Source organism: Sus scrofa, chromosome 1 (genome assembly GCF_054392235.1).
Source record: "Sus scrofa isolate SSC_HxYL_T2T_F1_AM1 chromosome 1, Sscrofa_HxYL_maternal_Yorkshire_Landrace_v2.0, whole genome shotgun sequence".
In the NCBI taxonomy this organism is placed as follows: Eukaryota; Metazoa; Chordata; class Mammalia; order Artiodactyla; family Suidae; genus Sus; species Sus scrofa.
The window spans coordinates 65,916,851-65,936,233 of NC_139383.1; the positions used below are offsets into that span (position 1 = coordinate 65,916,851).

Genomic DNA, 19,383 nt, shown 5'->3' on the forward strand with positions numbered 1-19,383 from the left:
CCTGAGGCAAACGTGCTCCCCTTCAGATCTCCCAACCTGCTCTCACCAGGGGGCACCGGCTACCAGGCACGTGTCTCAGGGCCTCAGATACACTCGTGGAACTCAGAGACAGTTGCTTAGCAGTGATTCTGTTTTGGAGCTTATAGCATCTTTCCTGTTTAATCTTTTTGTGGCTATTCGCTTTCTGGCTATGGCAGTGCCAGCTTTTTTTTTTTTTTTTTTTTTTTTTTTGTCTTTTTGTCTTTTTGTCTTTTCTAGGGCTGCACCTGTGGCATACAGAGGTTCCCAGGCTAGGGGTCTAATCGGAGCTGCATCCGCCGGTCTACGCCACAGCCACAGCAACACAGGATCCAAGCCGAGTCTGCGACCTATACCACAGCTCACGGCAACACCAGATCCTCAACTCACTGAGCAAGTCCCGGGATCGAACCCACAACCTCATGGTTCCTAGTCGGATTTGTTAACCACTGAAACATGACGGAAACTCCAGCTTTTGTCTTTTAATAAACTTTTTCCAGAATCATGAGTTTCTTCTACCTGCCCTACACGATGTTTAAGAATCAAAGAAATGCTCTCTGGCAAACTTTCAAGAAATACTAAAAGCTCATTCCACCCCCAAAGAAAATGATCCTACAAGAAGTATGAAGTCTCATTGTCCTTTCCTTGTTACTTTCTGTGATCAAAACTGATCTAATAACATCTGATAAAGGACCTTGTTACAGACACATCCCCAAAAGTCATCCAACTCCCTGGTGGTCTTGTGGTTGGACCTTGGCACTCTCTCAAAAAATCACTCAAACGCCAGTGATCAGAAGTCAGAAAAGGCAGATGGCTTGTTAGAATAATAACTAAGCCCATTCTTCCAAATCCCATGGCTGTTTTTCTGCAAAACAGGAGGAAAATTATTCCAATCTTTCAGTTAAAACTACCTTCATTGTCTCAAATGGCAATTTTGACTTGGGATGCCAGACAGGTTTTGTTTGGCGGGTTGGCTGGGTTTTTATTTATAGAAAGTTTTTTAATACTCTAAGACTCGATTTTGTGAGCCAAATGCTCTTTGTAGGAATACCTTGCAAGAATGAGTCAGGGTTCTGATATTCTGGAGGAGTTGAGGCAAGATTAGTAAGGAGATATTGGTGGGTGGTGTGGGCAGGGTTGGTGAATGATTGTGTCCTTTAGGTGATTGATTAGATTCCAGGGGGTTATTGATCTGGACTATATTTGTTGGATAAGTTGTGATAAATGGATTATGCAAATTATGTCTTTGACAGTCCTCTAACTTTAGAAACCATTCCCAAATTTTAGAGGAAAAGCTTTGCAAACTTTTCTACAACTTCCTTCCTCCTTTCTTTCTCTTTCTCATGCCCTTTAGCTAAATCATATCCAGAAAGTACATGGATATTTATGAGCCCTTTCTTAAGACAATTCTGCATTTATTTCAAAAATTTTACATACAAGGAAAGATGTTGATTTATTTAAATAAGTGAAAGAAAATTCTGCAGAGTACCCACTTCAACTACGATTCCAATTACTTTTTTCCTTCTGTCATCACAATCATTTGAAAATTATAGAAGTCTCAGCACCAAAGTTTGCAAACTCAAGAAATAGAGTATTTTCAAGAATGCATGCTTTAAAAATAGAAACAAGCATTCCTTTAAGCCATCCTATTTTACAGGTACTACAGATGGTCCAAATATAATGTATTCAGAATTATTATGTTATAACAAACACATATTGTGCCACAATGCTAACCTTGATAAGTTACTTTCTAATAATAAGAATTGCTTTATTTATTTATTGGTTCTGCTGAACCTGCCAGAGGACACAAATTCTGTTCCTCTCCATACACCTGTGCTGTTCAATACCATAAGCACTAGCCATGCATGCTTATTTAAATTTAATTTAAATTAAATTTAAAATTCAGTTCTTCAGCTGCACTGGCCACAGGTCCAATGCTCAAAAGACACATGTAGTTAGTGGCTACCTGACTGGACAGCACAGATTTTTTTTTAATAATTTTTTTTATTTTCCCACTGTACAGCAAGGGGGTCAGGTTATCCTTACATGTATACATTACAATTACATTTTTTCCCCCACCCTTTCTTCTGTTGCAACATGAGTATCTAGACAAAGTTCTCAATGCTATTCAGCAGGATCTCCTTGTAAATCTATTCTAAGTTGCATCTGATAAGCCCAAGCTCCCGATCCCTCCCACTCCCTCCCCCTCCCATCAGGCAGCCACAAGTCTCTTCTCCAAGTCCATGATTTTCTTTTCTGAGGAGATGTTCCTTTGGACAGCACAAATTTTAAAGAATTTCCATTCTTTGTTTTCTTTGCTGGGGAAGGTGGGAAGGTGCAGTGAGAGGGAAAGCATGTTTGCAGCATGTGGAAGTTCCCCAGGCCAGGGATCAAACCTGAGCCACAGCAGTGACAATGCTGGATCCTTAACTACTAGACCACCAGGGAACTCCAGCATTTCCATTCTTGCATAAAGTTCTGCTGGGCAACACTGCCTTAGTTCTTTTACGTCAGAGACCATGGCTATTCTTCAGTAGAGATAAAGCAATTTGATAAGACTATAACAAAGCCTTCACAGTTCAATTTGCTTATTCCATTTTGCAATTACAAATCGTTTCAACATTTTAACAGACCTAACCACACTTTCTGTATTCCAACTAAACTTAGAAGTTTCTTATAGACAGGGACTACATATCAAAAGCCTTTGTTTTTTCATTGCATTCTAGGTTAATACTAAGTACAAGACATTTTTTAAAAATCCCTTGACCTGAATTCAAATGTAACATAACCTACCTAACTTATTCTAATGCTATGCCCTGTAGGTGCTCAGTAAATTCTTAACTGATTGGCAAGTCTGAGAAAAAAGTCTTGGTTTAGACAGACTCTTATGATCCCTCCAGATGATATTCCAAACTTATAGTGGCAACCCTTACAGGAGGAACAGTAGTTGCTTAGTGAGACCAAGGCGTGACAGCAGGTGCCTTAGCTATGCTGCCAGCAGGAAGGTTCCCCTTTTCTTTTGCTGGGAGAAAAGTCCCAGGGAAGATGCTCCAAAACCCCAATCTCATGATTGGAAAAATGGAACCCTTGTTTGTGGACTCTATTCAGCTTACTCCAAATTATGCAGTCCAGCACCCTCACCAACACACACACACACACTCTTCAGTTTCATCTCAGGCCTCATACTGACAATCACTTTTCTAACCCTGGAAAATACTCTAGAAGTATTTATTCATTCCACAGATGGGTATTAAAAAACCTGTTTTGTACAAGGCATTGTGATTGACAGTGGACACCAAACACAATAGGGGAGTCAGATAACAAACAAGTAGCAAACCAATATTTTCTTTAAGCCTGTGAGGGGCTTCGGTAGAACAGAACAGTGGTCTGATCTGATGAAGAACTATGGGAATAAGGGGGCTGACCTTAGAGTCAATGAACAAGAAGGACATCTTGAGAAGGAGACACACACATTGAGACCAGAGGATGAGAAGTGCTAGCCCCTCAAAGAGCCAGGCGGAAGAAACAACAAATGCGAAGGCATTGAGATGGCAAAGAGGGTGGTTTAACCCAGGACCAGGGAGGCTCAAGAGAGCTCAACATGGCTGAGGAGAGCGGGGAGGAAAGTAGCAACAAGAGGCAAGGGGGGAAGTGACCATATTACAGCCCTTATGACCATATTGTGCATGACTTATCAGCCACAACAATCCACTGGGATTTGGGGTGCTTTGACAAGCCCCTGAAATGTTTAGATAAAGAGATTGGGTGAGTGAGTAAGTGAATGAACCTGCTCAACCCTCTGGAGCAAAAGTTTTTAAAACAGAAGCAATCACTTCTGTTAGGTGTTTGTTTTCCTTCAATAAATACTGCGTTTCCTCTCTAGTCATTTCTCCTCATTTCTTTGCATTAGGTTTGACTGAAACTTCAGAGCTGCCTCAAAGAGAGCTGTCCACTCACTTTTTAAGGACTGCCACAGCATTAACGGGAAGCCTTCCCTGACCCCTTCAGGCAGAAGCAGGTCTTCCCTGCTCTGGGCCCTGCCCGGCTCAGCACACTGCCCCACGCAACTGTCATCACTTTGAACTATACAGATTTTTCTAGACTCTGAGCCCACCGAACGCATCTCTATAACCACACTTCCTAAGACTGTGCCCAGCACACAGCGGGCCCTCAGTAAATGCTTTCTGAATGAGTAAAAGAGTAAGAAGTGGAAGATGTAGGTCTTCTTAAGTAAATGCAGACTCAGAACCAAGTTTCGATGCTAATTAGTGCTAAAAGAAGATTAATTTACTGTCTCTGTAATCAGCTCCTCTGACCTGATTATGTATTGGAGTCCTGAGGTTCTCTGCAAATATTACTATTTATGCAGCATGTAAATGAAGACAACTCTTAGAACACTGAGAGGTTTGAATTCCCATTCTATAATACAGGTCGTCTCAATTAATTCCAAGTATCCTTTTGTAAATAATAGACAGAGAAGCACCAATGATTCTGTCAAGTAATTCCTACTTGGTCAAGGCTAACGCTGTCCTGTATTTATAGAGTGTGGCCTCTGATGCTCCCATCCACAGGAGGTGGACAGGACACGCGTGCTTATCTGTGTCTCATAAATGAAAATATAAGCATTCCCAAATAAGACTCATTTAAAGTTACACAACTTGTCTGTGGAAGAAGCCAATGGTACTAGAATCCATTTCCTATCTTCTTTCTTTTCCACCACAGTCTCTGGATCAGTGGTTCTCCAGAGGTGGTCCTCAATTACCAGCAGGAGCCTCAGATGGAGATATGTTACAAAGGCAAGCTCTCAGGCCCCACCCCAGACCTACTGAATCAAAAACTGGGGGACAGGGATGGGGGTTGAAGGGAAGAGTAGGAAATGAGGGAGGACCAGCAGCATTTTAACCAGTCCCCCAACTGATTCTAACGAACACTTAAGTTTGAAAAGCACTGCTCTAGATAATTCACTTTAAAACAGATTAATAATTTTAAAAATTGATGCAAGCTACTTACCATTTATTTTAAGTAGTGCCGAATGGTCTGCTTAAACTGAAGTTAAAATCTAGCCTAAAATTTTGGACACGTTCATTACCTATTCCTTATTTTGTTACATTGTCACACAAAATACTGTTTGTGCAAGGATGTAAACATTTTGCATTAGATCTAATACTATTAAGCAGATTGTCACAACTTTCCAATTCCTGTTTTAAGTCAAATGAAGTAATTGTGATAAATTAAAAATTGCACTTACAGTTAAGCTGAACCCACCAATATGAATATCAGCTTTAATGCACACAGCTTGACCATCACACTTAGAAGGGCCAAAGGATGAAGCAGAAGTTATACTACAGAGTCCATTTCGGGAAGAGATGTTTATTGGCTACATAGTGAAACAAATGGAGAAAAGCAATGCAATTTTCCATAAATGTAACTAATGAAATCTTTGCCTAAGAAATTCACACAAAATAGAAACTTGGCAGCTTTCCCTTCGAGAAGCCTGCTCAGTCTTTGGAGGGTGACTATGAGCCCTGAATTACAGGCTTCAAGTCACTGAGAGCTAAGCAACAGTCTATGAAAGGGTCTCAAAAAGATGCTTCTTGGAAAGATACAAGAAACACGTGCTAGTAACATGTACAGCAGACCAAGTCCACTGAAATTACATAACAAGAGGAGCAAATCTTATTCCTGCGAACTTTTGTAATCAAATATTCTGAATGTATGGAAAAAGTGCTTAAAGGTGGTAATATTAATAATGATTCTGATTTTATATTTTCAAGTGGTTGGCACTCCAGGGTGGTTGCACAGGAGCTGTTTTTAGCCCATGTTGAAAAATCTTGGTCTTCTATTTTGAACCTTTACTAAATTTTTTTAAAGTGATTCAAGTCAGTCAAAGAAGAAAAGAAATCGGCATAAAACCCAGAGACAACTCACAATATTTTGGAGCTCATCATTCAACCTAAACATTACAAGCTTTTTACCTTTCTGCTTTTGAACACTTAGCTACTAAAATATGGCCACTTTTTTCTCCTTCTCTTCTTCCCCTCCCCCATTTAAATATAAGGGATTTCAACAGGCTGTTAATACTCCTTGATTAACTTTGGCAGATTCTACAGTCTCTAAATCACTTTCATAGAGGCAGACTGCATTCTGGGACAGGTTATCAATTTTGCGTTCCAATGACAGTCTTGTCCTTTTCCATTTGCATCCTTTACTCTCTTCCCACAGGGAGTTAATGCTAACCATAAAGTGGAAAACTATTTGGGGAAAGTGTCTAAAAGGTTTGAGTACCAAGGAGCACAAAAGTTTAGGCCAAAATAAGGATGAGAGATTACCTATAGCCTTAGCCATTGGCACAATACACAGGATGAAGTTAGCCATCAATGAAAGCTTGAATTAGTGAAAAATATTAATATTGATATCTTTTACTGATGATATACTTCTATGTACTAGACCAATTTTTTAATTGAGATATTCTCTTTATTGCAGCGATCTGGAACAGAACAAATAATGTATCTGAGGTATGCCTATACACACACATATACGCATACAGATGTAGATGTAGAGATAGAGATAGATATATATGTTGGTGACATGCCTGTTCATATCCATTGCTCTTTTTTGATAAAGTTTTTTTTAATTCAAGTATATTTAATTACAATGTTGTGCCAATTTCTGCTGTACAGCAAAGTGACCAAGTCATATATACATATATATTCTTTTTCTCATACTGTCTTCCTATATGCTCTATCCCAAGAGACTGGATATGGTCCCCTGTGCTGTACAGTAGAACCTCATTGCTTATTCATTCTGAATGTAATAGTTTGCATCTACAACCCCAAACTCCCCATCCATCCCACTCCCTTCTCCCTCCCCCTTGGCAACACAAGTCTGTTCAGGTCCATTTCTAAGCAGCTGGCCAACGTTATCCCATTTGACCTTCACAACGAAGCATCCTGTATAGGAGGTACCATTCCCAATTTAAAGCTGGAAAATGAAACTCAGAAAAAGTTATGCAATAGCAACCATAACAGGACCTTGTGGGAGAAACTTCAGACCCAAGTTTTCCTGACCTCATGGTCTGTGTCCTTTTTATGACATCCAAATGAATGAAGGAATAATTGATTTCTTATTCTCATTTCCAATGAAGGTTGAGCTCAAGGGCTCCTCCACCCATAGAAGATCAACTTGGAGAGGAATCTCCATTAATTTGGTGAGAGCTATATGCTACTGACACAGTCCTGGTGAGAGCTATATGCTACTGACAGCACTGAAGTGTTTCCTTTTGACCAAAGAATGTTTCCAAGATGCCATAGTGCAGATCATTTACCTGAGATGGACCCAGAAGAACCCAGCTCCATCTCAAATTGAGTGCAGTAACTACTAAGTTTCCATAGATAGGAGGCGATAGGAAAGGCGCACCTGTGGCCAGGGTCCTGAGGAGGCTGGCTGATGCCTAGGCTGGAGAAAGCAGAGGTGTTCATGGGAGCAGTAATCCTATAAGGAAAGGAGGGAATGGGGGCAGAAGGTCCAGACTCAACCTTCACCTGCTTTGACATTTTGCTTTGGTTCAACAATTCTGATGATATTTGCAAGACCAGACTCAAAAATTCTCACAAATATCTAACACTGATACTGAACAATTTTCCTAAACAAGTTTTGAGTGTAAAAGGGCAATAATACACTAGAACAACTATAGAAGAGACAAGAAAACTCTTTTTAATTTTTTTCTCTAGATATTTCATATTTTCAAAAGAAAAAAAATCAAATAAAACCTAATCTAAGTTAATTTTCATCAAGATAACACAGCACTCATTTTGCTCACATCAGTAGGTTAGAGGTTTCCAGAGAAGGAAAAAAAATGTTCACCCTCAACAAAGTGTGGATTTTTTTCTCATGTCACAAAATTATGAAATCTCTCTTTGCAATTCTTCGTCTTCTAGAAAAAAAAAAATCTCTTATGGAATTGAAACAACATGAGTCCAGGAAAGGAGAGTGCCACAATGAATCCACTCCTCTAACAAATGTTCATTAAACATTTTTTATGTTATAGGCAGTTAGGGAAATAAAAAGATGAATAGGACCATCAGCTGTATTTGTCTATTCGAGGACATACATACATAAACAATTGCAGAACAATTCAAAAGGAGCTGTAACAAATGTTTGTACAGGGCCTCTCTGGAACCTTCTCTGGGGAGGTCATGAGTTTAGCTGGCTGTCTGTCTGGAAGAAAATTCTAGAGAAAGAACATTTACGTTGCTTCCTGAAGGAAACAAACCTGTGTGCAAATTTCCAGAGGCAAGACAATCTGGGGCCTGTTTGAGGAACAGCAAGGAATTCCATATGCATGTGGAGGAAGAGTTCCTTTTATTTGTTTAAGATTATGTAGTTACCACTTACTCTTCAAAGGACTTTTTACAAGCATGAGCTCATTTAATCCTCAAAATGCCTTTCAAAATAACCCAAATTTGACAGATGAGAAAATTGAAGTTTAGATAAGTTACATAATGTATCCAAGGTCATTTAGACAAAACTAATACACAAATCCAGTTATCTACTGGACTCCAGCACAGCTTTTTTTTATATATATAATGACTATATAGTTGACACAGAACATAAGTTTAAGGTGTACAACATGTAGATTTGATACATTTATATATTGCAATATGATTACCACTGGAGCATTAGCTAACACCTTTATCATGTCATGTAATTATCATCTCTTTTTTGTGGTGTGAACAAGTAAGATCTAGTCTCCTACCAACTTTGAAGTTTATAACACAGAATTGTCTGTGATCACTATGCTGTAGCACTGTTTCTAACCATTATATATCACTGCCTATGAAGATGGAAAGATAAGTTGTGAAGGACTTTATATATTCTGCAATAGAATTTGAACTTGAAAGAATATGACCATCAAAAGTTTCAAGACCAAGAAATAAAACAGCATTGCCATATAGGTCTCAGACATGGCTTGGATCCCATGTTGCTGTGGCTGTGGCATAGGCTGGCAGCTGTAGCTCCAGTTTGATCCCTGGCCTGGGAAACTCCATGAGCAATGGGTATGGTCCTAGAAAGACAAAAAAAGAAAGAAAGAGTGAGAGAGAGAGGAAGAAAAAAAGAGATAAGACTCAAATCAATAAAATTAGAAATGAAAAAGGAGAAATAACAATGGACATCACAGAAATATAAAGGATCATAAGAGACTTCTATAGGCAACTATACACCAAAGAAATGGAAAACCTAGAAGAAATGGACAAATTCTTAGAAAAGTACAATCTTCCAAGATTAAACCAAGATGAAAAGGAAAAGATGAACAGACCAATCACAAGTACTGGAATTGAAACTGTGATTTAAAAACTTCCAACAAACAAAAGTCCAGGACCAGATGGCTTCACAGGCAAATTCTATCAAACATTCAAAGAAGAGCTAACACCTCTCCTTCTGAAACTATTCCAAAAAATTGCAGAAGAAGGGACACTCCCAAACTCATTCTAGGAGGCCACCATCAACCTGATACCAAAACAGACAAAGATACCACAAAAAAAGAAAATTACAGGCCAATTTCACTGATGAACATAGATGCAAAAATCCTCAACAAAATACTAGCAAAACCTCATCCAACAATACATTAAAAGGATTGTACATCATGATCGAGTGGGATTGATCCCAGGGATGCAAGGATTCTTCAATATCCACAAACCAATCAGTGTTATACACCACATTAACAAACAGAAGAATAAAAACCATATGATCCTCTCAATAGATGCAGAAAAGGCCTTTGACAAAATCCAACACCCATTTATGATTAAAAACCCTTCAGAAAGTGGGCATAGAGGGAGCCTACCTCAACATAATAAAGGCCATATATGACAAACCCACAGCGAACATCATTCTCAATGGTGAAAAGTTGAAAGAATTCCCAGTGAGATCAGGAACAAGACAAGGATGTCTGCTCTCGCCACTACTATTCAACATCGTTTTGGAAGTCCTAGCCACAGCAATCAGAGAAGTAAAAGAAATAAAAGGAATCCAAATTGGAAAGGAGGAAGTAAAACTATCACTATTTGCAAATGGCATGATACTATACCTAGAGAATCCTAAAGACTCTACCAGAAAACTGTTAGAGCTCATCAATGAATTTGGCAAAGTCACAGGATACAAAATTAATATATAGAAATCAATGGCATTTCTATATACTAACAATGAAAGATCAGAAAGAGAAATTAGGGAAGCAATCCCATTTACTACTGCATCCAAAAGAATAAAATATGTAGGAGTAAACCTACCCAAAGAGACAAAAGACCTGTACTCTGAAAACTATAAGATACTGATGAAAGAAATCAAAGATGACACAAATAGATGGAAAGACATACCATGCTCTTGGATTGGAAGAGTCAATATTATCAAAATGACTGTACTACCCAAGGAAATCTACAGATTCAATGCAATCCCTATCAAATTATCAAGGACATTTTTCACAGAACTCAAACAAATTATTTTAAAGTTTGTTTGGAAGCACAAAATACTCAGAGTAGCCAAAGACTTCCTGAAAAAGAAAAATGGAGCTGGAGGAATCAGGCTCCCTGACCAGACTATACTACAAAGCAACAGTCATCAAAACTGTATGGTACTGGCACAAAGACAGAAATACAGATCAGTGGAACAAGATAGAAAGCCCAGAATTAAACCCACACACCTACAGTCAGCTAATCTGTGAAGAAGGAGGAAATAATATACAATGGAGAAAAGACAGCCTGTTCAATAAGTGGTGCTTGGAAAACTGGACAGCCTCATGTAAGAGAACGAAATTAGAACACTCCCTAACACCATATACAAAAAGGAAAGAAAAGAAGGAAGGAAGGATGGAAGCAAGGAAGGAAGGAGAAAGAAAAAAGAAAAGAAAAGAAAAAAGAGAGGAGAAGAGAGACGGAAGAATACAGCTTAAAAAATGTTTTTATGTAGAAAGAGTGAGGCATTTTCTACCTTTGTTATTCCATGACAAGAAGTTCATATCATTTAACCAACAGTACTGGTAAATATTTTTCAGTGAAGTGAAAATTGTACTAAATATGTGCATTTCTGATGAATTACTGATCATCAAAAGTCATATTTTTCTAATACAAAAATAAGCAGCTTTTTATAAAAAATACTTTTCAACAGCATGAACATGAATCTATATGTAGGAGAAATTTTGATATATGGTAGCACTGTATCAAAATAAGCAGGACTTACAGTTAGTATCTAAGTGTATGCTTCCTGGACAAGTGTACCTAGTCTAGAAGCAAGAAGAGCAGATTACATCTGTGAATCTCACAGGCAGCACTGCTACTTTGATCTCAGATGCACAATAGTGGTTTAAAAGCCAGAACCATGAAACCATTAATGACAGCTCCCTTGGCTACCTTACTTCTCTCTTTGGTTATTTGTTCTCCCAGGAGTTAGATTTCAATGAAAATCAAAATTATAGGGAGTACAGATACCACAAAGATATTATTTTGCACTTGTTTGAATAGGATAATAACCCTCAAGAAGCATACATTATCCATGTGTGGGTATGAGTGTTCCTTGCATTATGTAATCAATATATTCCTTCAAAGTGTTGTGTAAATAAATTAGAGTAAATGAGCTAATATTTTAAGTGCCTGACACTTAAAGGAATGTTATGTTTCTATAAAGTGCAGAATTTTCTAATAAAATAATCATCTCTTAGGTTTGCTTATGGATGCTTATGCTAATCCCTTCCTCACTGAACCAATCCTCAACTGATATTTTTAAATAATTGAAATTTTCATACCTTTGCGTGGAAGTAGAGTACAAGCACAACCATACCGCCAATACCATAAAATCAAACTAGTGGATAGTTTTTGCAGCCACCGCAGAATGTAACCACTCCCGTGATGCGATGAGATTAAAGGACCACAGGCCGCTGGTCTGGGGAACTGAATGCAGGCAGATGCAAGGAAAGTCCAGTTAGGAGGCTCTTGTCCTGGTCTGGAAAAGATGATGATGGCCTGGAATGGGATCAGGCAGTGGAAATGAAGAAATTCAGTAGATTAGAAGTATTTTGGGTATTCAACTGGACATGTTAATAGATTCGATGTGGGAAAGCAAAACAGTGAGTGCAGATTATCTGGATGGATGTGGTGCTGCTTCATATGGAAGACTTGATGGGAGCAAATTTGGGGCAAGAGTTCTTTTGTGGCAAAGTCTGACAGGCTTACTACGTATACAGGGGATGTCAATTTTCTCCAACATTAAGTATTGATGATAATGTGTATCTTGGAGCGTTGTTGTGTAGAGTACAAATAACATATTTAAATCACCTAGCAGACTGGCTAACCCACAACAGGTGCTCAGTTAGCAATAGCTGTTTTTATTATTCTTGGAAACACACAGAAAATAGGTCATGTGGTTGGAACTAGAAGTTGCAAAAAGTCAACTTCGGAATCCTCTGCACAGGTTAAGTTCAAGGCAATAGATTCCTTGAAGCACCTACCATGATCTGGGCATTGCACTAAGCACTAAGAACAGATATAAGAATGACAGAACAGAGTTCCTTCTTTCACAAAGCTCAGGGCAAATTGTGGAAAAGAACAGAATGCTCAAGGGCAGAAATTAAAGAAGAAAAAGAAGAGGTTTCAACTTGGTCATTCCTTTGTGGAACATGCAAGAGAGAAGAGGAGCCAACAGCGACAAAACAAGAGAGAACCACAATGAGAACCTAGATAAGCTCAGGATCATCGCCACCAGAACAGGGCTATGTTACAACAGTGGAGAGTTGATGGACATCATCGCCTAGAAGGAAAGTTAAAAGTCAGTCAAAGCAAGGAAACTATCAGAAGATCATAGGTGATGTTTGTCATTTCTGTGTAGAGTGAAAAGACTAGTGAGAAAGCAGTTAAGAAGTAACAGCCCAGGGAGTTCCCGTCGTGGCGCAGTGGTTAACGAATCCAACTAGGAACCATGAGGTTGCGGGTTCGGTCCCTGCCCTTGCTCAGTGGGTTAACGATCCGGCGTTGCCGTGAGCTGTGGTGTAGGTTGCAGAGGCGGCTCGGATCCCGCGTTGCTGTGGCTCTGGCGTAGGCCGGTGGCTACAACTCCGATTAGACCCCTAGCCTGGGAACCTCCATATGCCGCGGGAGCGGCCCAAGAAATAGCAACAATAACAACAACAACAACAACAAAAAGACAAAAAGACAAAAAGACAAAAAAAAAAAAAAAAAAAAGAAGTAACAGCCCTGGGATAGAGAATGCCTCACAGCAGAAGTTTGACAGGGTAAAGAAGGATGGAAGAAAATAAGGGCAGCTCACCTGGCAGGGCCTAACATTTAAGACTTAAGGCCATCAAAAACTTAAATGAAAGATTTTCATCTAACTCTCCCCAAGAGAGAAACTAAAAAATGGAACAAAGTTCTGGCCCCGAAGCAACTAGAACTAGCAGCAGTTTTCTGATGTCTTTTCCAACGCTTCATTTTATTTACCCAGGCTACATATGTATATGTGTATCTATACAGTCACACATGTATGGATAGATATGTAGACACACACTTAAGGATCTCTTTTTATCAATTCTCTTTACTTTGTGAGAAAACTGGACCAGGGTAACATAAACTCATGCATATAGTTTCAAAAAGAATACCATATTTTATGTTCTCATACTTGAGTTTTTCTTTCCCAACACTATTTTGCAGAAATGTTTTATTGTGAATTCAAGAGAGCCATGGAATGCTGGTTCTTTATTCCTGGTTTCAGTATTAACTGATGCGTAACTCTGGACAAATAACTAAGCCTTTGCAAGCTTCTATTTTCTTACTTACAAAAGATGGTTGGAAATCTTCTTCCTATGGAAAAAAGGGCGTGACTATCTCTGCCTCAAGTCACCCTAAGTGGATGAAGGACCATTGCAAGCCTCTAAAAATTAAGGGATGCTCTAGTTTGAAAATTCAGTAAGCCTGATAATGCCAGGTTTTAGGGATGGAGATAAAGGGAGACACGGTTGGCTTGACAGCCAAATCCACTGTAGGTGCTGCTGGGTGAGGTCACTGTAAGAACAGACAAAAAAGAATATGAAGGGACACAGGTCACTGTACAGAAGGGTACCCAGCCATGCTCTCTACGTCATGAAAAGAGAAGTCCAGATTGAGATTTATATAATTTAAATGGGGAACATGTTCAACTAATCAAGTTACAGATTCAATTTAACATGCACAACTAGTTCATAAAGGTGTGTAAAGATAGGGCCGATTTCACTGAAGATATATCTTTAAGTATAGATAATAGGTAGGTAGGTAGATAGATATCCATTATTTTTTTAAATGGACATATTAAATATTTTACCAAATATTAGTAGCCAATTGGGTGCCTACTCTGTGCCCAGCATTGTTCTAAATGCTTTGCATGTATTAATTCAGGGCACTCAACAACCATATGAGGTGAGTACCATTATAATCCTTACCTTATAGATAAGAAAGATAGGCAGAGAAACGTTAAATAACTCACCCAAGATTATACAGCAAGTAACTGGCAGCCTCAGAATCTGAACCCAGGCAATTTGGTTCCTGTTCAATTACCTTACCACCATTCCATGTTATCTGTTACAGAAATTTATTTACCCCTCACAATATCATAAGCATCATGCTATGCACTGCAGACACAATAGTGAACGAGGCAAATAAATAGGGCCCTTGCTTTTATGGATTTTTATAAAGCAGTAAAGGATATATACAAATAAGCCATTAAAATACAGTATTCTAGGTATTAGCCCTGGGAGCACATAGTAGGGAGACAACTGACATATGTTAGGAAGGAAGGGGAATCTCAGGGAAGGAGTCCAGTAAACAGGAAACGGAAAGTAGGAGGTTACCAGGGAGAGAGAAGGTGCAGAGGAAGGATGAGCAAGGGAAAGCGGCATGCCCAAATGAAAAGGTTGCATGGAGCATTTCAGAAGTGAAAAAGTATTTCTGTAGTTGGGGCAGAGAGGCAGGAGATGGGAGGTGATATCCGAGTACAGACAGGAGCCTGGTCACGGAGGGAATTCCACGACTAAAACTTTGGATTCTTCTCTCAACCAAAAAAGGAGCCATTAAATGGTGTTAGAAGTGGAGTTTCTTGATCATATTTGAAATGTATAAAGAACATTACGACTGCTGGGTGCAGCCTGGACAGTAGGAAGACAAGCAGGAGACCCATTAGCAACTTTGTTGAGTGATGGCGGGAAAAGGTAATTGTGACCTGATCAGGACATGGCTGTGGGCAAGATAAGAAGAGGATACATTTAAGAGGAATTTAGGTAAGAAACACAGAACCTGGGGGAGGGAAAGGGGAGATGAGAAAAAGAGCTTCCAGAGTTGACCGCCAAATTTCTGGTGTGCCAAGTGGTCTTTCTTAGCAGGGCACGGCACCCTGTTGTAGTGTTAAAAGAAGGATGCAAAGAGCTAGATTGACCCCGGGCTGGGGTTCTGCAGGCCTGTGGCATTGGGGCAAGTGGGGGCAAGTGGGTGGAGGCTGTTGGTGAAAGAATAATTAAAAGGATGGAGTATAAAATCTAAGGTAGGTAGGGAAGGAAAGAAAGAGAAGTTAGAAGGTAAGGGGTTCAAGGAACTAGCGGCTCTTACCAGGCTTTGGAAGAGATGCAGTGAAAAGAAATGATGGATTGTGGTCAGCAAATGGGATGTTGAAATATCAGAGTTGAAGCAATTCCATAGAACATAGATTTAAAGTAATGGCAAAGATGTAACAAGACTTATGGTTACACCAGAGGACTAAAGAGTAACTAAAGTAGAATGCAGGGAAATATCCAAAAGAGGTGGGTGTTACCTTAAAGTCAATGGGGTGTTGGGTCAGAGAGGGAGACAAGGCTGAATAAGGAAGATGGGACTGAAAACAAACCATGGGGAACTTTGTCCACCCCTCACTCCTCCCAGGCTCTCCCACCCTCTCCACTGAAATCATTTATTCTCCATAGTGTTGACGGGGCTATAAGGCTTGGTGAGTTTGATTACTCCCAGCAACGGCACAAATGGCTACAGTAGCTTGGTCTCTAAAGAACCAGGAACCCAAAGGCCCCTGTAGTCGTAGCCTATTCTCGTGAAATATGAGTGGCCCTTATCCAGGCTGTTAGCCTCTCTGATGCTGTGGTTTCTCCCTAATGCACATGTAGAGAATAGGATGAGCATAAGACTTCCATGAAGGTCTTTATCCAGCCATGCATTCCAAAATTATTTATTGAATGCCAGCTATGTGCCAGACATACAGCACCTGAACAGGATAGATGCCCCATCTGGCAAGCTTAACCCAGGCCTGCCTCCAGAGATTTTTAAAATCACCATTCCAGCCTGGAAGGTGAAGAATCATGCCTCTGCTGGCCTGAAGAAGACACCACACTGGCAGTGTAACTGGAGAAGTAATAAGAAAGCTAATGTGTGAGGATTTTTTAAGTAAGCAAATTATCAGAGTTCTCACCATTATTTTCTTACATGAATACCTTGAAGGAAAAAAAGGTAAATTAAATAGCATAAAAATGCAAAATAGTTGGCATGTAGGGGAGAATTGCTTTGCTTTTTCAAAGATTCAAGACTCATTGTTTTGAGATATAACTGACATACAACATTATATTAGCTTCAGGTGTACCGCATAATGATTTGATATATGTGTACACTGTGAAATGATCACCACCACAAGTCTAACTACCACCTGTAATGGACGGATGGATAAAAATGTGTGTGTGTGTGTGTGTATACATATATATAATGGAATACTATTCAGCAGTAGAAAAGAGTGAAATCTTGCCATTTGCAACAACTTGAATGGCTCTTGAGTGTATTATACTAAGTGAAATAAGTCAGATAGAAAAGACAAATACCGCGTGATTTAACTTATACATGGAAAACAAATGAACAAAAAAGCCCAAAACTCATTGATACAGAACAGAATGCTGGTTGTCAAGACTCATTCTTGAATCATAGGAACAAATATGTATTTTCTAAACTCGATGAATTTTATTATATTTATATTTGTACAACCATCATCACAACCTAATTTTACAACATTTCCATCCCCAAAGGAATGAATTTATTAAGCCCATGATAAAAACCATAATGCTATATATGTAACCCAAATAAGTCACAATTTTAAGTAAATAATCATGTATATGATATAAAAACCCCTAATAATTTAGACACGAGAGCATGTTTATTTTAACCCCTTCCCAAATAAATTGAAGACAGCCAACCTGCATGCAATATTTGCAAAAGAAACTATTTACTCCATTTTACTTTTATTTATTTTCCAAAAAATACTCTACAAATTGTTGACTAGTAGAATGATTCAAATTTCTTTTCTCTGTGGATGGTAGATTCTATTTGAATAAATTTATAAACATACACAGCTTAGTAAAATCTTCAGTCTCAGCAAAGCCTACAGAACATAACACTCGGTCACAAAAGGAAGTACATTGTTCTAGTTATATCAGCACAGTTATATCACTCAGCTTAAACCTGCAAGGAAAGATGTGATGTTTTCTCTGCCTACCTGATTAATCATTTTATTTATCAAAACCTAATTTGAACATATTTCAGACCCAACTAACCTCTTTCTAGCAGGCTAAGATGTGGCCTGCATGTTATTGACTAAAATACATCGTATCTGTGTTCGCCATAGAAATAATAGTGAGAAAGAATATCATATAGACATATATATGTGTTTGTAATAATATAAAATCATACATCTCAAGGATAACACAGATGTTTTTTAATGATTGTAGTAATTCAATGTCCTATCCATTAGCGTATCTAAAATTTTAAATCTCTAGGTGGTTTTAAGTGAACTCCAACTTGATTGTTTCTTAGTTCTGCCTCAGAACCCCACGTTCACGTGCATGCAATTTCCATAGAGGCGGAAATGTGGATGTTGTGGGTCAGTGAGCATTCCTTTCCAGGGTGCTTCTGAGATGAAGCCCCACGATTAACACAGTGCCCTTAATGATGGGCGGGGGACTAAGGATTCCAAGATTGGCCTGGATTCTTGCCAGAAGGGAGAGAAAGGGGTCTTTGTATGTGGACATCTGAAGGGCGGGCATAAACATGTTAGTTGATACTTAACACCCAAAACCAGTGCCAAAACCGTTAGCTCCTCTCAATAGCTTACTCTGGTTTCAACTGTCCACGACAATGGAGCAGCCACCTCAATATACAAAACTTGCTCTTTAAACATCCTCCGAGGAGGAATTCCCAAAATAGCAGCTGTTAGAAGCAAACAGACTCTAATTCACTGACATAAGCGGACCTTCTAATGTTTTCTGGAGACAAGTTTCCTTTTTTTTTTTTTTTTTTTTTTTTTTTGGTACCTACACGACCATCTATGCATTTTTAATAATTACCTTGTAGATTACGTGATGCAGTTCCTCCAGGCACTTGGAGAAGGAGCCGCGGGATTCAGATTCAGATGAAATTGCTAGTTTTTGCAGCAAGAGGCCCAGCTAATTTATGTGGTGAATTTTTTATACGTTTTTTCCCCGGGTTTTCCTTCCCTGCTGTCTTCGCCCCCTTTCTTCTTCAGTACATTAAGAGATTCTGCTGTGCCTGCAGCCACATCCGCCCCGTGGTGGCTGACTGCGCTGGAGCCAGCCCAGAATTGCCCGAGGGAGCCCAGCCCTGCCTGCCGCCTCAGCACAGCGCTCTCTCTCGGAATCCCCTCTGGGATCTTGTCTGCCATCCCCTTCCACCAGGCCTGGATCTAATCTCACACCTTCAATAACTTTTGTGGGCTGAGTTTGGTTCCTAGCACACTGTTATCTGTGTTAATGGAAATTCCACCCGGAAAGTAAGCAACCTCCTACCTCTAGAGGACCATTGGCCAGGCAGGTTGCCACAGTGGCGGCTGCTCCAGAAGCTTCAGCTGAGGGTGCATTTTAAAAATCTACATATGTAGCCAGATAAGAGAAAGAAATAGTATGCTTGCTATTCCCAGAGCTTTGATTTCCTTCTCCCCATACTTATTCATGCAAAGTAGCAACTCTACATTAAGAGGTCTAGCCCATGATTTTTGTTAATAAAACAAATTTCTATGTAGGGCAGATGGTTAATACATTTTCCATAGAACTAGGATGAAACTCTGAAACATCAGTTTTCAACAAGCAGACAAACAAGTCTGGCTACCACAGGACTGTTGGCATCAATGTGGGTGTTTATTTAGGAAGCAACATCCCTCAAGCATCAGCAGCCCTAAGTAGATAATTATTCCTAATGAGGAAACCATGTAATGGGGACACCTACAAAACACTATTAAAATTGAAACTATTTAATACATTAAAAAATTATATCTCCCTGAGAATCCCTATAATAGTTTTTAAATATAAAAATGACAACATAC

At 39.3% G+C, this 19,383-nt stretch overlaps 1 protein-coding gene across 3 annotated transcripts in view; it reads right to left on the minus strand.

Annotated features, from left to right (window-relative positions):
* LOC106508906 (uncharacterized) overlaps positions 1-18,907 on the minus strand; it is a 352,985-nt gene extending 334,078 nt beyond the window's left edge. Inside the window, exons 1-3 of one of the 3 annotated variants that reach the window (XM_084961067.1) lie at positions 18,851-18,907; positions 11,810-12,026; positions 7,343-7,509 (exon numbers count right to left, since the gene is read on the minus strand). In XM_084961067.1, the coding sequence (XP_084817193.1) occupies positions 7,343-7,509; positions 11,810-11,856 (214 nt within the window). In that variant the 5' untranslated portion in view covers positions 11,857-12,026; positions 18,851-18,907. Of the gene's footprint in view, positions 1-7,342; positions 7,510-11,809; positions 12,027-18,391; positions 18,648-18,850 lie in introns of those variants that run through there. The other 2 variants (XM_084961059.1, XR_014806273.1) reach the window with 2 other exon arrangements.
* Between the last annotated feature and the right edge of the window lie 476 nt (positions 18,908-19,383).